Genomic DNA, 16,283 nt, shown 5'->3' on the forward strand with positions numbered 1-16,283 from the left:
AGTGTGAAATGTGGTGCCACCATACGAAATGACCTGCCGTTTCCTTGCATGTAAAGGAAACTAAACATTATACCGTCTACCTTCGCAACAAACGCATTTATGAGTTCGTACTATTCTAATCCAATCTAGTAAACGAAAAAAATGCCGTTAATCTGAAAATGACCCAACAACTACAATAATAATGGGGAATTTCAAAATGGCTTCTAGTCAGTTAGCGAGATACGCACCCAACTGTACTGTATACCTTTTAGTTGGCAATTCATTGACGCCATCCCGAGTCAGCATGAGTTGATGGCTTCCGAATACCCTACACGCACAAGCTAATTTATCTAAGAAATCAGGAGGTAGTTGAGAAAAAACATTAATTTTCAGAAATACTGTAAATACTAAACTGACCAGGCCACAGTCGTGTGTTTATTTGTAAAAGCTTCCGAACTCGGGACAGGGGTAGCTACCAACCACTAACAACTAATTGGTAAACAAAACCAGATGAAGGCTGCATTTAGTTTCCATCCAAAATACTTTATATTACCCAAATCAATTAATGCTCAAAACACTTACAGAGTCTGAGGATCGAGATAACATGCATACACAATTTTCCGGTGTTTGCAACTGACAATAAACAAAATCAAATTATGGGGAACATGAAATCAACATGAAATGAACATGAGGGAAGAAAATTAAAACTTTGCACTTTTGAGTATTTTATGAATCGAGAGTGGTTGATGTCTTAAGTTGGGATACAATACACAACTATATTCTATCATCTATGAGCTATCCAAATTTTGAAGTCCGTAGGTTTGTTACAATTACACAGAACCGAGAAAATCACGTGAAATATTCGCAAAATATTACAACAAAAATGAGCGACGATAAATGACAAATTAACTACAACAGTTGTGAACAGTTCAGAATCGTGTTTGCTGTGTGTACACCTTTCATCACTTCATTTTCGTATTCTACACATCATAATATATGGTGTATATCAGTGTCAAACTGTACCTGTTCATTTTTGGTAACAGAGTCTCCAAAATAGTACGTTTGTGATGTCCAAACCGTATGTTATTGGTTTTTCTATCTCTGGAACTTTCTTACAGTAATCAACACTGTACATAATTTGACATATAAATGGACACATTCACGATTTTCTCGTGCAATACTGGCTTTTGAATGCTTTTGGGTTTTTGGTTGCGTTGAAACAATATGGTACACTAAGTTTACTTTTTGGTTTAGCGCAAGAAAGTTTTTTTGTAGAAAATGTTGTTTTTGGAAAATGTGTGTTCAAAGTAGGCCCAGCAATAAATTAAGTGGTATGATACAAGCGCTGGCCTGACACCGACCCATACTTGGTGTTAACATAGATTTGCATGTAATAATGCCGATAAAACGGCCTGTAAAAATATTGTCACTATTACTTCGGCAAATCGTCAGCCACAGAACCAAGATATAGACATATTTCAGCCGTTATAATAAAGTCTCAGTCACTAGATATACAAGACATTACCTTGCATGCACCGTCGCATGTCCTGTTCGTTAAGTTTTCAATACTCTGATAATATAATGCTCCTGATCGTCCTGACTAGTGCCAACTCGTCGTGCCGTTGCATTGCACACAATGTCTTTCTAAACTTGACGGTAGTGGTGTTGTAAACGCACTGATGCCCGTGTGGTGTTCGGGAACTCTTAGTGAGGACGGGAGAGCCGTTGTTGGTCGAAATGAAGAGAGTCCTGTGCACGCTGTAAGGCTTGATTTGGTGGATGAAGTGCTGGTGCTTCCAATTATGTTTTCAATGGAAAAAACAGGTCGCGTGGTGGTTGTTGCGTTACATGATGAAACTACTGATGAACTAAGACTGAGAGGAAAACTGTTCAAAATATTTAAGTTACCGATTTGAGGCAACGGCAGTGGTACTGGAGGAGGTAATGGTGTGACATAATGGTAGGGCAGTGGATGTGCCCCGGCTGGTCGCCCATGTCCATATACGAAATGATGACCGTAGGGGTCAGCGGCTGCCATGAATGCTGTTGGTTCACGTAACGGGTCGGGTTGTTGTCGTTTGTATCGCTTTCTCCGCCTCAAAAACGAACCATTGTCGAACATATCTTCGCTCGCAGGATCTAGAGTCCAATAGTTGCCTTTTCCCGGGTTGCCTGGTTCGCGGGGAATCTTTATAAAACAGTCGTTTAACGACAAGTTGTGTCGTATGCTGTTTTGCCAAACTGGAAATCGTTCTCTGTAGTAGGGAAACCGGTTCATAATAAATTCACATATACCGCTGAGAGTCAGTCGTTTTTGCGGCGATTGCAACACTGCCATTGTGATTAATGCGATATATGAATAGGGTGGTTTCACTAAATTGCTTTTCTTCTTATTTCCATTTTGGTTTTCTCTCGAACTGTCTGATGAATTTTGGTCTTGTGTTAACGTTGTTGCTTCTTCTGATGTGTTGACGCTAAGTTCTGAGTCACCGTTTACGATTTCGTCTGTTGTTGATGCATCACTTTCTGGTGGACTGTGTGGTAAATCGTCGTCCGTAATGATGTCTATGTGTTCCTCCTCATCGGGCACGTCCTGGCAAGCAGCTTTGGTACATTCGGACGGCTGACTTTCTTTGTCGCTCATGTTGTCCGGGGATGCTGCAGTTGTCATACTAGCGTGTTGGTTTTGTTTGCCTTGATGATGTCTAGTTATTGTACATGCACTATGAGCATGTGTTGCTGACTCGAAGGGTTGCCAGTCAGATCGCATTAGCTTACGCTACGATAATATTGGCCACGAGTCGTAGAATAATAATAAAAAAAACTCTGGGACTACAGAGTTATATCAGCTACGTGTACTAGTTTCAGTTCCACTCCCAGCTGATGAACGAAAACTCGGAACACAAGTTGAGTTGACAGTAGCCGGACACAGTGAGTGGTCGTACTTAGTCTGTTTGACTGCTGACTGACTGTGGAACGCAAACTTCGAGGCCACCTACCGGGACTCGTCACAACTCTAAGTGAGCCACCTTCCGTCGAAGTTCGCCTCTCTATGAGCTCACTGGCAGTCACGTGACAGACAAGGTTTCTGTATCCGTCATTTCCATATCAATACATTTATGAAGGTACTGGTACGCCTACCTTGGTAATTAGGTGATTTACTTCCCGGCAAATGTATACATAAACTTTGCTATGCTACCTGTGTGTGCTGATAAGAAAGATACACCTATTGGCTGGGCGGGTTATTGCTGCCAGTGTGCGTCATAATAATGTACATACCGAATACGTCGTAAAGCGACCGCACTACACACGGGATTCAACGACAGATGATAACATTATCGAAGCCTGGAACGCCACAGAACTTATAGTGCGCCCTCTATTCAGTGTAATGGCATAAATCATTCCTCATGATAGCATTGCTTTAATAAAACACTAACTAACGGGCAGTTTTCATTGGTGCAGCGTTTACGAATTTCAAGCACAAGGTCAACAACAAATTTCGCTTGCATAGCGACGACTTCGTTTTCAAGTTCCACGGTTGCTACGTTCAGAAGATGAAGTTACCAGGATACGTAGATAGAAAGAGACAATTGGTGGCAATGAAGCGGTCAATAAATGATGAAATAAAGAATTCTTTATTGCAGCGATTAAGCTGAGCCGTGAAAACGTTCTTCAAAGAAATGATGGCGATATGACGAAATTGAAGTAAAACTTACGGTTGTAGAAAGCAAATCCATCTCTTGGGTAAACACAGCACACTTAAGGAGACCTACCAATGTAAGCAAGCTACCAAGTCGATGCCAAATGCCAACAATGTTTGCGCGATAAATTGAAATTGGTCTGTCATGTTATTGTCTTTGGCTAGTAGGGCTGCTAAACATTTATTTCCATGAATCATAAAGTGAAGGACGACAAGGCAATAAAATATAAAAATGCAAAGATTTTTTAAAACAGATTTCTGTGATCGTTATATTTATTTGATATTCGTCATAATACAGTAAATAGCTGAAGTCGCTATTTTTAGTATTTGTTATGTGTTTTGTTAGTCGCATACCCTTTGACACTTTCCAACGAATAATTCAACTACTGTTGTCGTGAACGTTCACTTTCCTAACAATCCTTCAAACTCCATCCAGTGTGTTCGTTCATTCATCATGATTTATGTCGCCCTTCCCCCACCATTGGTCCAAACTTGTCACTCTTCCACACGCTACTCTGACCTGTCACCGTGCGTTGTTCAACGTGATTATGTTCAAATCAAAGGTACTTTCTTTCAATCACTTATTTACACTGTCATCATATTTCTCCTTGACAAGATAAAATATTGATGATTGTTGTCAAATAAAGAGATGCGCCGAGTGAAGCTAGCCGAGCATTCACGTAATTCGTTCATAGAGATGAGACTCAACACGGGTACGGCTTCTGTCATTATCGATACTAACACCACGACTAAAAGTCGTTATTAGAAACGGGCTTCCGATATAAGATTAATACTGTCAGTTCAGTTCATCCCTCTCTTCGCCTTTACATTCTTATCAAATATTAAAGTCGAAAAAGCACAAGAAAAAATCTTACACTATTGATGAATTTATGACTTTAAAAAAAACGTTGATCAGTGAATTAAAACTGGCAAAATAAGTATGTATAATGCGTCCAAAATATACCATTCCTAGGAACGTCGAGTGAAATCGCTGCGTTGTCATCATGTATATATTTATTCAGTGCAGTGATTTGTCGCTACCAATCCTAAGAGAGGTGTTCTAGTATTTCTAGTGTCAATGATCAACAAATCACACCATTTAGGCACCCAGAGGCTTGCCCTTTCCTTCAACAACAAACAAGGCTACCGATTGCGTCTTGGAGAATCTCCTCTTGGAGGTGTTTACCTAGAGAACGATAAATAAACAATCAGTGTTTTTGCTGGCTTTGTAATGATGTCTACATTATTAGTTTTCTGCACGATCCCAGCCAACAGGCAAGGAAAAAAAACAGACACAACCGATTATTATACAACACGAGGTCACTGGAAATTGACGGCTTAAACATGCTAAAGCTTTCTCACGATTGAAGTCCTCTTTTACACAACAAAGAGTATCTGACTAGAGTATTCTAAATTCTACCCTGTGTCTGTGACTTTGAATGTCAACGCAAATCTAAGCATTTCGCGATTTTGCCTGGTTCGCTAAGGGCAGTTATATATAGTTGTACACTTCGCCTCAGTTTAAAAGAACTACGTATCAGTAAGTCGCTTTTCAGCGAAGCATATAACTCTAACAGTCTCACTAATGAAACAGTATTGTGAACCAATTAACGGGGGAAGAGATTAGGTGCGAGTCATTTTTTTCTTATTTGTGTGTATAATTGTTTATTTTTACTTGTCTAGTGACTTATTTATTTGATTTGATTGAAAAGGGAAATCCATTTTATCTTTCTGCTTTATATATATATTCGAGTTTCTCACTGAACAATTCACAAAGGGCTGTAAGTCAACTCGATTCAGTTCACTTCCCGTGTAATTGTCGCAGGTCGCCTTGACAAATGAGTACAAATTACTCTAAACAAAACACTAGCCGCGGGACAGCTAACGGGCAAGCACACACGCACGAAAACCATTCGAGAAAGCTCATCGTTTCGAAGCTTTAAGGTGGGTCTTGTCATCCATCGTTGGCGCACTGCATGTACTGTGATACTGCGGCTGTTAGACAGTATCACAGCACAGCAATTGGGAACGTTTAGACATAGCTCTCAGATCCTTATCAAGTTGAGTTGTTTTAGCCTATTGATGAAAGTGATACACCTAGTGTATATATTTGCACGGATTTTCGCACCATTGTACTATCAAGTTAGCTAGAAATAAACACAGTGGTATGTGTGTACACTGAGTGAGAGTGTATAGTATCCGTAACTGACTTGGTCATGATACTCCTCTATCTGTATACAAACTCATTCCTTGGACAGGGACTGTGTAGTGAGAAGTCGTCGAGAGTAAATGTTTGGTCACTAAAGGCACGCACTCAAAGGCTTTGAGCAAACACCTTTGAAAAGTGAGGTATTAACCCAATCCATCGATAACAATACTATTTGAGGCAAATGACAGCTGCTATCAAAGGGACGCTTCATTCAGAAAACACGTCAAAAGAGCCGATAGTCCGGTGCATTCATCAAAGGCTCTCTCCTTCTTTAGCGCTTTTACAGTTCGCTTGTCTCCTATGACCCATCCAAGTTTAGGCTCAACTTAGCCCGCATTGCAATCAATCTTAGAAGAAGGCAAATCTTATGTTGGAATACTGGCCCATCAAAACAGGCGATAGGTAGACGTAATTACCGTATTTTGCATTATTAATTGGACAATTTGATCAAGCTAAGTGTACATTAGACCGCTTAGTCTGTTAGTTTGCTTGGAAATTAGTTAAAAGCCCTATTGACCAAGAATGAATGCCAAAAGTTTGTCTTTCTGAATGTTGTGCATTGTTTCCAATGTAAATGTCCACTTTTTACTTTACCGACTTCATTCAGTTGCTTGCCTAATCCTCTCTTTATAGTCCGCCCCACAGATAAGCTGTGGATTTTCTTTATTGCTCTATTTACACGCCTTCTTTTCAAGCTTGGGAAAAATTCTTTTTACTTCACCCTGAGTTGTTGAAGTCAATCGGTTACAAATAATGAATGCACTACTTCAACTGGAATACTTCTCCTTTCATCTGCCTTTATTCCCCTTTTAGTAAGGCTGAAAGCACCAATGATTTCTGCACCACCACCACTAACAGACAAATCTCTTGGTGGCGTGAGCCAGGCCTAGGTCATGTCCAGGATAACTGAGACGATACCCTACCCATAGATCGATCACACATTAGAATCATTTCCCTTCAGTCTACAAACCTTTCCTTATAGTGCGAGGGGTGTCTGAAAGAAGAGGTACAGTACATAGTGTTCGGGACGACAACGAGACTGGACCGGACTCTGCATCAAAATGGTGCACACGTGAAAGCCCTCCAGCAGTGCCGCCGGGTTGACTACCTTGGTCATTTGTCTGCCACTTTATCTCTAGTACAAGCGGCCTTGTCAAGTCGAATCATCATACGGTGATCAAGTGATGACTACCAACGCCGTGGACGCAGCAAAACTGGTACCGTGTAGGAAGGTGACAAGAAAGTGGCAATATTGACACTTCTCACCTAAGTGCTAAGCACTTAATTTGCTGAAAGAATTGACACTGCAGAATTGATCAGTTTTATTCATCTATCTAGTTACTCTACGTGAAACACTTCAGAAGTCATTGAAGAATTAAATGCCACTTTTGGAACCCTGAATAAGAGTGAGCGATTATTGTAAATCTTTAATTAGCCACTGCAGCCGTCAGCACTCTTCAAAGTTTGGCCGGCTCGCCGAGTGTTTTTATAAACTAACCAATCGGCTTGAATCCACCCGGGGGAGGGTTTATTTCCATTTGTCCTGAACAAAATGGCCGAGTGGGGCTTTATTTTGTCAAAACAGAAAAGCCAGCCAAGCTCTCCCAACTGAAAACTCTGCCCGAAAACACAAACACCATTCATTCGTCATTGTGGAGAATTAAGCCGATGAGAGACATGAATGAAAGAGACACAGAAAAGTACTATAACCGGCTGCTCAGCCAGTTGAAGAAAATTGGAAAATATGAAAGGCCGAATATCCTCTTAAAGATTATTTCGGAATGTAGATAGTAAAAATGCAGTCGGGTGATATCAACGTTTTGGCAGATAGACATGCTATTCAGACATGTATGACTGGGCATCTTTGATTCTGAATAAACGCTAGACTTATGCCAGAGGCCTGTACGTTTAATACCTGCATTTCCACTTTGATCAATAAGCCAGGGAAATCTGCTCTGCCGGCTTGGGTGTCAAGGTAAAAAAACAAACAAACAATACTACAAAGGAATTCGCTTGGCAAAAAACAACCGCTTTTCTATACTGCTGGAAGGAGTTAGTTCAGGTGTTGTGTTGTGGTTTTAACGGAAAGTAGAAACACAACACACCAACAGTTCTCCCTTTCCTCATATTTTGGCCTCTGGAATCAGTGCATTGTACAAAACATGCATTACTAGAATTAAAATGTGACTTGCACAGTTAAATGAGACACTAAGCTCTGGAATATTGACTGGGATAACCATCAGGAAAGACGGCGATATGGCTAACTACAACTTTACTATGATTCGTTATTACATATCTCCCTATTATTTATGAAATGTTTTATCGAAAGGGATTTTGGTGTAGTCTCGTCAAGTTACGGTCAGTCGGTCGAATTATTTATGTGAACAAAATGACAATAGCAGACGATCCAGAAAATCAGTGCTGCACATGTATACACAACTTGGACATTTTCTTCGCCTAATTGATATCTAAAGTATTAGAACGGCACCGCGCTTTGATGTCCATTATAGAATAATAGTATTAAACTTAACACACATTTCCAGATCATTTAATTACTTTGATTTTGGACAGGCGTGAGATAGCAAAGCAGCAGCGTACGTTTTTATTCATTACCCATCCTGCTAAACGTCGACCCGTAATTACGTTTCCCATACTTATATCATACCGTACAGCCATCTATGTTGTTATGGCAACAGGCCAGTCATATTTGACACAGTTAACCTGGTAAACTGTGGGAATAGCTGACAATGCCCTTTCACAAATCCACAAGAATTAGACTGTTTTGGATGTAATAATACTAAGCTAGACAATGTATTGGATTATATGTGATCACCTCAGATTACCGTTGGTGACCCGGACAATGTTATACTTATAGCTAAGGTATACTTTACCTATGAAAACAAATCTATTAACTCGACTGGCATCGTTTTCCCAAAATGACGTTTCTTCTCGATCGTAAAGCTCATGAACGGCTTGTAGAATGACTCTCCTGGGGTTACCTTTCACGGTCAATAAAGCCTGTAAAGTAAAATTAAAAGAAATTGAATCTGTTAGTTTTCATTACCTATTAAATGGAAGCTACATTTCACTCGTTGAGTTAATGGCTTGTTTATCGTTTAACGGACCCGAGTGACAAGACTACGTTCACAGAAAATTGTGTTGTAATGTGTTCTCTCTCATTTGTGACTATCAGTGCTAATCATAGCAATCAATTATACTTTTAAACCAAGCTGATATTACAGTATCATCATTTAGTGGATTTATAACAGTCATGTATAACGGTATTAACAATCTACCCACACTCTTCTATATTAGTATCATATATTTGAAAAGCTCCATATTATGGTTCAAACAGCCCCTGCATGGCTGTCGGTCAAATATTTTCATTATTTTTCATTATCCTTAAAAAAACAATCGAATATCATATTTTATCATATTTTGAATCATTCAAATGAATTACAAAGTATATAGTAAGCTGGGTCACACAGTTTTCATTGTCTCTTTTTTCAATTTTTAAGTTACTTTGGTACCAACCATTCAAAAGTTTGACAGGGGACCTAAAACCCAACTTAGAAGACCCTGAAGTCATTCAAAATTATATGTTAGGCAGATGTCAATCTTACAATCGTAGTATTATGTGTTGTCATTTGTTAGTTGTGTTGTGATGCCATCAGGAGATCAACATGTAATGTATGTCAGAAATAGAGTATTATCTGCCCATAATGATCGCATTTGAAACATCAGGGTCAGGGGTCAGGGGTCAGGGGTCAGTAAATCTAAAATTATGAAATTTCAAAAGTCTGCAAGGAACAATGGAGATGAGAAGGGATTGTGTGACGCCCTAGGTCGTTCTTCAAAGGCTAATTCAAAGAAGATTTTCCAGGTGAAAGTTTAACCAAATTTGATGGAAAATAGCTTAAAACGTCAACAGTATCGTTTCATTCGCCAATAACCTGTCACAGTTTAATTCTTAGAAAATAGAATGCTCAAAATATTCATATTACTAAATATCACGGTATGGCTACTATTTGCAATTATAGTTTTCGAGTACGGACCTTAAACTATTTTCACAAATGAAAAGAAAAACCTGTATAAAGTTTGTTGGCTGTATTAAGGGTTTCATAAATTGACTACTGTGTACTTATATGAAGAACAGTAGACCATGGAGGTAGGAAGTTCCTACCTCCGTCAGTAGACGTCCCAGTCATCTTGTAAACGAGCAATATCCCCCCAAATATGTTGAACATGTTTCTTCTTATTTGTTGCTTTTACTGCGGTCTATGATTGTATTAGTACTATTATAGGAAGGCTAAAGAAAAAAATCCCGCCAGCACTCACAACAGTAGCCCAGAAATACCTGGCACCTACTAATAGGCAAACAGATTTATGTATTTAGATGTTGCTAATGTTGGTTCTATTGGTATGTGAACAATATACCAATGATATAGATAAACGAAATTGTATGACCAGTCAATAGATGTAACAAAAAGGGGTATTACCCTGGATTTACACAATACTGAAACAAAGCAACTTGAACCAATAGGTAAACAAGATTAGGCGGCCACACGGGAAATTTAGATTGAATCATGCCGGCTAGGCATACTTTGGAGAATTAGTTAATGGAGGAGGTGGGAATGGAAAGATCAGAGCTTTCATTAGTATTTCTATAGACAGGATACACTAACAGTGTAAACAAATCATTGTAACGTTCACTTTTCAATACAGTTGCCCTTTCTAACAATGCACGTGTGAAGTGCTGATGAGCCCAAACTGGCCACAAATGTGTCCAGAACAAAAGTGTAGCTTGGATGAAAGGTGCTACTTTCTCACTGAGAAGGATAAGGAAAATTCACACCTGCATGCCAAGCTTACAACTTGTTATGATAAGACTGAAAAGACGTGGTTTTTAAATTTCAATATATTGCCCGCTCTAGAACGATTTATCTAGCGTGAATCGCTCTTTGTATGGCCATTATATACCATTAACAACTACTTTAGAGATTCACTATGCCCAGGGTTTACAATTAATAACAACATTACATATTCATTCATTACATCTAAACAGAATAACAATATCCACAGAAAAGTGAAATTACAAGCATTTTCACACTGGACATTTGCCTTTTTATAAACTCACTAATAGTACATAAGTTTGAAGCCAATGGTATTACTTTTTACTCATTGTCTGTCTGTCTGTCTGTCTGTCTGTCTGTCTGTTTGTTTGTTTGTTTGTTTGTTTGTTTATCTTTTCATAAAATGTTAACAGTATAAATTAAACCAATCTACAAAATTTGTCACAATCCAAACTTCCTCAGAAATTTAGAATATTTATAAAAGTGTGCACATGCCATACATTTTGTTTAGTATTCCGACTTCATCCGGATTTACATACTGCTTTTATGTAAAGTTATGAACACATCAACCCATATTAACACTGTCACTGTACACTGTTGCATTTTGTGTACTGAATCTTTTCCACGTATTAAGTTTATGTTAGTTGGATGTTTTGAGCATCTAGTCGATTTTGGTGAGACCACCGATTTACATATTTGTATTTTTTTGTCTACAGTAAATATTGTTTGGAAAATTATGTAACTCTAATATCTGGTGTTGTGATGTCCACAGATTCCTGTAACTGACCAGCACACCGGGACAGCAGAGTGAGCGTTGGGGGCTATTTCTTTTGTCAACGAGATCTTTATTGCCTTCACTAACTTGGAAGAAAACAGGGTATTCCTATGCAGTTGAATTGGTTATCTTATAAGCAATGAATAACGTCACGGTGGTTCGTTTAGCCCCACTTAGATCGACAGAAGTGACAACTCTATGCAGTACACTCCTACACTGTCAGTGGGCCAAGCATGGCATGGCGTCAACATTCCCATGCAGTGTGAATGTAAAACAACAACAACAACAACAACAACAACAACAACAACAACAACAACAACAATAACAATAACAATAACAATAACAACAACACAGTGAAAAGGTACAATAGAACCATTTAATCTGAAACAAGGCTTGGTCTGGCTCAACAAAAAACCCTTCGTACATTGTCATTGCTACGTTTTCGTTGTGAGAGCTACCCAAATCATAGCACGTTATTACTAAGTTATAATAACACAAATGTTACAATGTATACGTTTTTAAACATATTCACTAAATATAACAAAAGCCACTAAAGGTGATCCACAGCCAGAAAAGGATTAAAAGGTAACAATTGCACTTAATTTGTTGTCGAGTCTGGCGATGAAATATAGCTGTGTTTAATAGTAGGAAATGTGTCGCGCCAGAATACGATGCAAGAATTGTTTTATTTAGCCGCCATTTTTATACTTCTTGCTATGTGTTCTGTAATAGTATGCGTAATTGCTCAGTAAACGAACTGTAAATACAGTCTTCAATTATAATGGAACGTTGTTGTAAAAAATGTCTTTAGGGTCACACGCGTGATTCGATTAACACGAAACAGGAATTGGCCGTAACGTGAGTGCGAAATTTCCACCTTGGTATATTATCAATATGTAAAATGGCATATTAGAAGAACTGAACAGTTTTACACAATTTTGGGTAGATTTTCTTTCTTTCAAAATGGGTTATATTTTCAACTGAAGCAAGGAATGGACAGCGACGGCCCTATCTTATTCCTACAATTTCAATTATTGTAAATTGAATAGGTTCCTTTATTCCGTGACTTGATCTCGATTGTTAACTAATCCGACACCACGTCCAAACGTTGGTGGTGTGCTTTGTAGAGCTCTAATTAAAATGACTTTATGAGAGCTAAATAGCGATCAAGCTCCGTAAGTTCACTTTCCCAGAAACAGGGATAGTGCGTCTTTGTGCCAATAGTGTCTGTGTCTTTGATGTTGTGCACACATCTTTCTGCTGCAGTGAAAAAGTAGTATATCTACTCACTCTAATAATGAGGAGATAATGAGCATGTACACTGCTCAATCCATGGCAAAGAATCCTGTATCTTTGGGGATTATCAAATCTTTTCAATTTGTGCAAACACAGTTTCTATGACGCATGTGAATTTGCACTCACTAGGTTGAGCATCAACAGAAAAGTACCGCCGGGGAAAACACAAGTACAATAAAGAGTTATTCGGTGGACAAATTAATGAAGGAGCTTTCTTTACGCTTCTTAGAAGGTCAGGAAGGGATGTCCGGATTTGGAAGTAAAGTATGACCCGTTGACAAAGGCAAGGTGGAGAACTAGCCAGTCTCTTGCAAAGCCATCTCAGAGCTTTAATAGCAACAAGACGAATAATGATTTGCAAAAAGTGATGCTTTCCTCCAATACAGCTTTGACTAGCAGATTAAGAAAAACCAACACAGCATTAGCGTTATTACTGCGGGATTAGAGCGATGGGAGCGTTCTCAATACTTAGCCTCGTTAATACCTATACTGTCTTTCTCCGGGGATCTGTAAAAATTAACAGACATTTTGCTGCCAAAGTCTACATAACCATAAAAACGAGCTTAAAATATACAATTAAATACGCTTACGTTGTCTGCATCGGTAAACTTCCATATAACGAGAAGCATTCGACTAGAAAACAGGAACAGTACAGAATTTAGTTCCAAATATATATGCTTTTTTTTCTCGTCTTCAGTAAAGTTGTCAGAATTGAGATAATCCCAGTTCTGTCTTCAAGCTATATTTAATAGTTGTCATCACTTTCAGAGAAACTCGAGAGCGAAAACGACACGCAATCAAAACAACAATCTGATGAGCTACACTCGAGGATAGACAACCGATTTTTCTGAGTACAGTTTGCTTTTCTCTCTTCTTTTGATATTGCTAAAAAAAATTATCATTTGTCTGTTTCCAATACAACTATTTATGATAATTCTACTGATGACCTTTGACATAGTTACATCACAAAAGTTTTTTACTTTGACAGCCTACAGGCAACTGCTTAAAACAACTACTTCGAAGGTTTGAATTGCAGTATGTCTCTTAACACTATATGACGGAATCATGTCATGAACATTTTCATCTACTGATGATTGCTAAGAACATCCCACCCAATATCAGACCAATGTCGCAAGTCGTTGTCTTTTAACCACACATTTTTGACCAAAATGTCACATTTCTGATGCGATCATCTTCGTTTGAATTATTTCCATATGCATACTCTAAGTAATGTCCCCACCAAATGAAAAGAGAATATGTCAGGTGGTTTTTGAAGTCCATACAGGGACACTCGGACACAGACATCTTACCCTGCCTACAGTATTACTGAACTTCATATCAGTTATATATTATATATATTACATATCTATTACAGACAGACAGACAGACAGACAGACAGACAGACAGACAGACATGCATGCATGCATGTATGCATACATACATACATACATACATACATACATACATACATACATACACTAAAACATACATACATACATACATACATACATACATACATACATACATACATACATACATACATACATACATACATACATACATACATACATACAAACATACATACATACATACATACATACATACATACATACATACATACATACATACATACATACATACATACATACATACATACATACATACATACATAGAGCTGATACGCCAATGCTTCTCAAGATTTTAATCCACCTGTCTGTCTCTGTATGTGTGTTGGTATACTCTACATAAATATATGTGTGTTTAATTTAAATGTACCCCTTCTTCAATCGAAAGAGGTTAAGCGATTCAGAAGGGATGTGCCTTGAAATGTGTGGTTCAAAATGGTTATGATATACATAGTGGGACTGGGGTCCCTAATATATTTCCATAAACAAAAATAGGTTATGGTAATCACTATCACTATAGCTTCAATCTACAAACCAAAGCTTCACAGGAGGTTCATAAGTATCCCATGGCAAACATAAAAAGTTGTCCGATTGACACGGAGCTAATGATTGATATGCAAATAAGAAATACAAGGTTTAAAACTGCCGTAGTCGTCTTTCTGAATTTCAACTCCTCAGTTTAATTATTTGACGTCCATGACAAATTTGAAGTGAAGACTTATAGATAAGCTTTAGAGGATTACAAAGAGAGATTAGATTACTGAATATATATAATGCTAAATACTTGTGAGGACAATTTGATGATTTGTATGTAAAAATAGGAATCCTGTCCTTAGCTAGTTATTTCCCACTCCATGTCCCCTGCATCTGTGTATCTATATCTGTGTATGATTCATTCACTATTAAATTCATATGTTATTATCATATATATATATATATATATATATATATATATATATATATATATATATATATATATATATATATATATATATATATATAATAAAATTAAAAATATTCAGAATATGTATGTATGTATGTATGTATGTATGTATGTATGTACGTATGTACGTACGTACGTATGTATGTATGTATGTATGTATGTATGTATGTATGTATGTATGTATGTATGTATGTATGTATGCATGTATGTATGTATGTGTCTGTGTGTATGATGTATGTGCGTGTGCATGTATGTATATATGTATGTATGTATGTATGTATGTATGTATGTATGTATGTATGTATGTATGTATGTGTGTGTATGTATGCATGTATGTATGTGTGTGTGTGTGTGTGTGGGTGTGTGTGTGTGTGTGTGTAGAAGAATGATCCTATGTTACAGTATTCTTTTATGGCGCCATTGATAAGAACACTAATGCGAATCTGGGAATTTTATTACTGGCCTTTAAGGTTACAGTTTTCAAATATATGATATATTATTACACCTCGACATTCTTACACAAGCTGTCATTGGTCAGAATTGAATCACATGATATTCTTTAAATAGACTATTGCCCGCGCGGTGATATTGCCCGCGCATGCAAAGACTAATGCTCAGCACTATTGCCCGCTGAAGTTATTTCGACTGTTGCGCTTCTCTTATGCGCATGTTTTCCAGTGTTCGAGGTGACAAAGTAACTACAGGGAGACACAAAAGTTTATTTCTTGCAGAAATTTTAATAAATATAATTACAGATTAGCTGTGGGGAGACTCGATCTCCAACAAATAATGCAGGCCATGTCCATATTAGGTGTTTATATGCAAGTACAATTTCGAAACTTTTCTTCTATCGATAACGAATGATGATGAATGAAGAGTAGCTATGTGAATGACTGGACCGATGAGTGTACGGTGTAATAAAATTAATAACACATGCGCTCGGGCAACATCACGATTAGTGCCTGCCCTCGGGCTGACACTCTTTACCCAAATCTTGGTAAAATCTTGGTAAAGAGTGCCAATCCTTGTGCAGGCACTAAATTGTGATATTGCCCTCGCTGGCATGTGTTTTTATTTAAATAATATAGACTGCAAAAAATAAACTTTTGTGTCTCCCTGTAG

General features: G+C 37.9%; 2 protein-coding genes across 3 annotated transcripts in view; both read right to left on the reverse strand.

Moving 5' to 3' along the window:
* Positions 1-517: 517 nt before the first annotated feature.
* Positions 518-2,986, reverse strand: LOC144436348 (forkhead box protein D3-like). The gene has a single exon (XM_078125121.1). It carries the CDS (start codon positions 2,747-2,749, stop codon positions 1,580-1,582), a length of 1,170 nt encoding a protein of 389 aa, XP_077981247.1. The 5' UTR covers positions 2,750-2,986; the 3' UTR covers positions 518-1,579.
* A 960-nt stretch (positions 2,987-3,946) lies between these two features.
* The window catches only part of LOC144436683 (zinc-regulated GTPase metalloprotein activator 1-like), an 88,143-nt gene continuing 75,806 nt past the window's right edge, over positions 3,947-16,283 (reverse strand). For both annotated transcript variants that reach the window (XM_078125529.1, XM_078125530.1), the window contains exons 14-15: positions 8,780-8,906; positions 3,947-4,865 (exon numbers count right to left, since the gene is read on the reverse strand). In XM_078125529.1, coding sequence (XP_077981655.1) covers positions 4,807-4,865; positions 8,780-8,906 — 186 coding nt within the window. In that variant the 3' untranslated portion in view covers positions 3,947-4,806. The remainder of the gene's footprint in view (positions 4,866-8,779; positions 8,907-16,283) is intronic.

This window comes from Glandiceps talaboti, chromosome 6 (assembly GCF_964340395.1).
Source record: "Glandiceps talaboti chromosome 6, keGlaTala1.1, whole genome shotgun sequence".
NCBI classification, from domain to species: domain Eukaryota; kingdom Metazoa; phylum Hemichordata; class Enteropneusta; family Spengelidae; genus Glandiceps; species Glandiceps talaboti.

What these genes read in the sequence shown, in the direction of transcription:
- LOC144436348 (XM_078125121.1), bottom strand. Translation starts at nt 2,749, where the DNA reads ATGCGATCTGACTGGCAACCCTTCGAGTCAGCAACACATGCTCATAGT.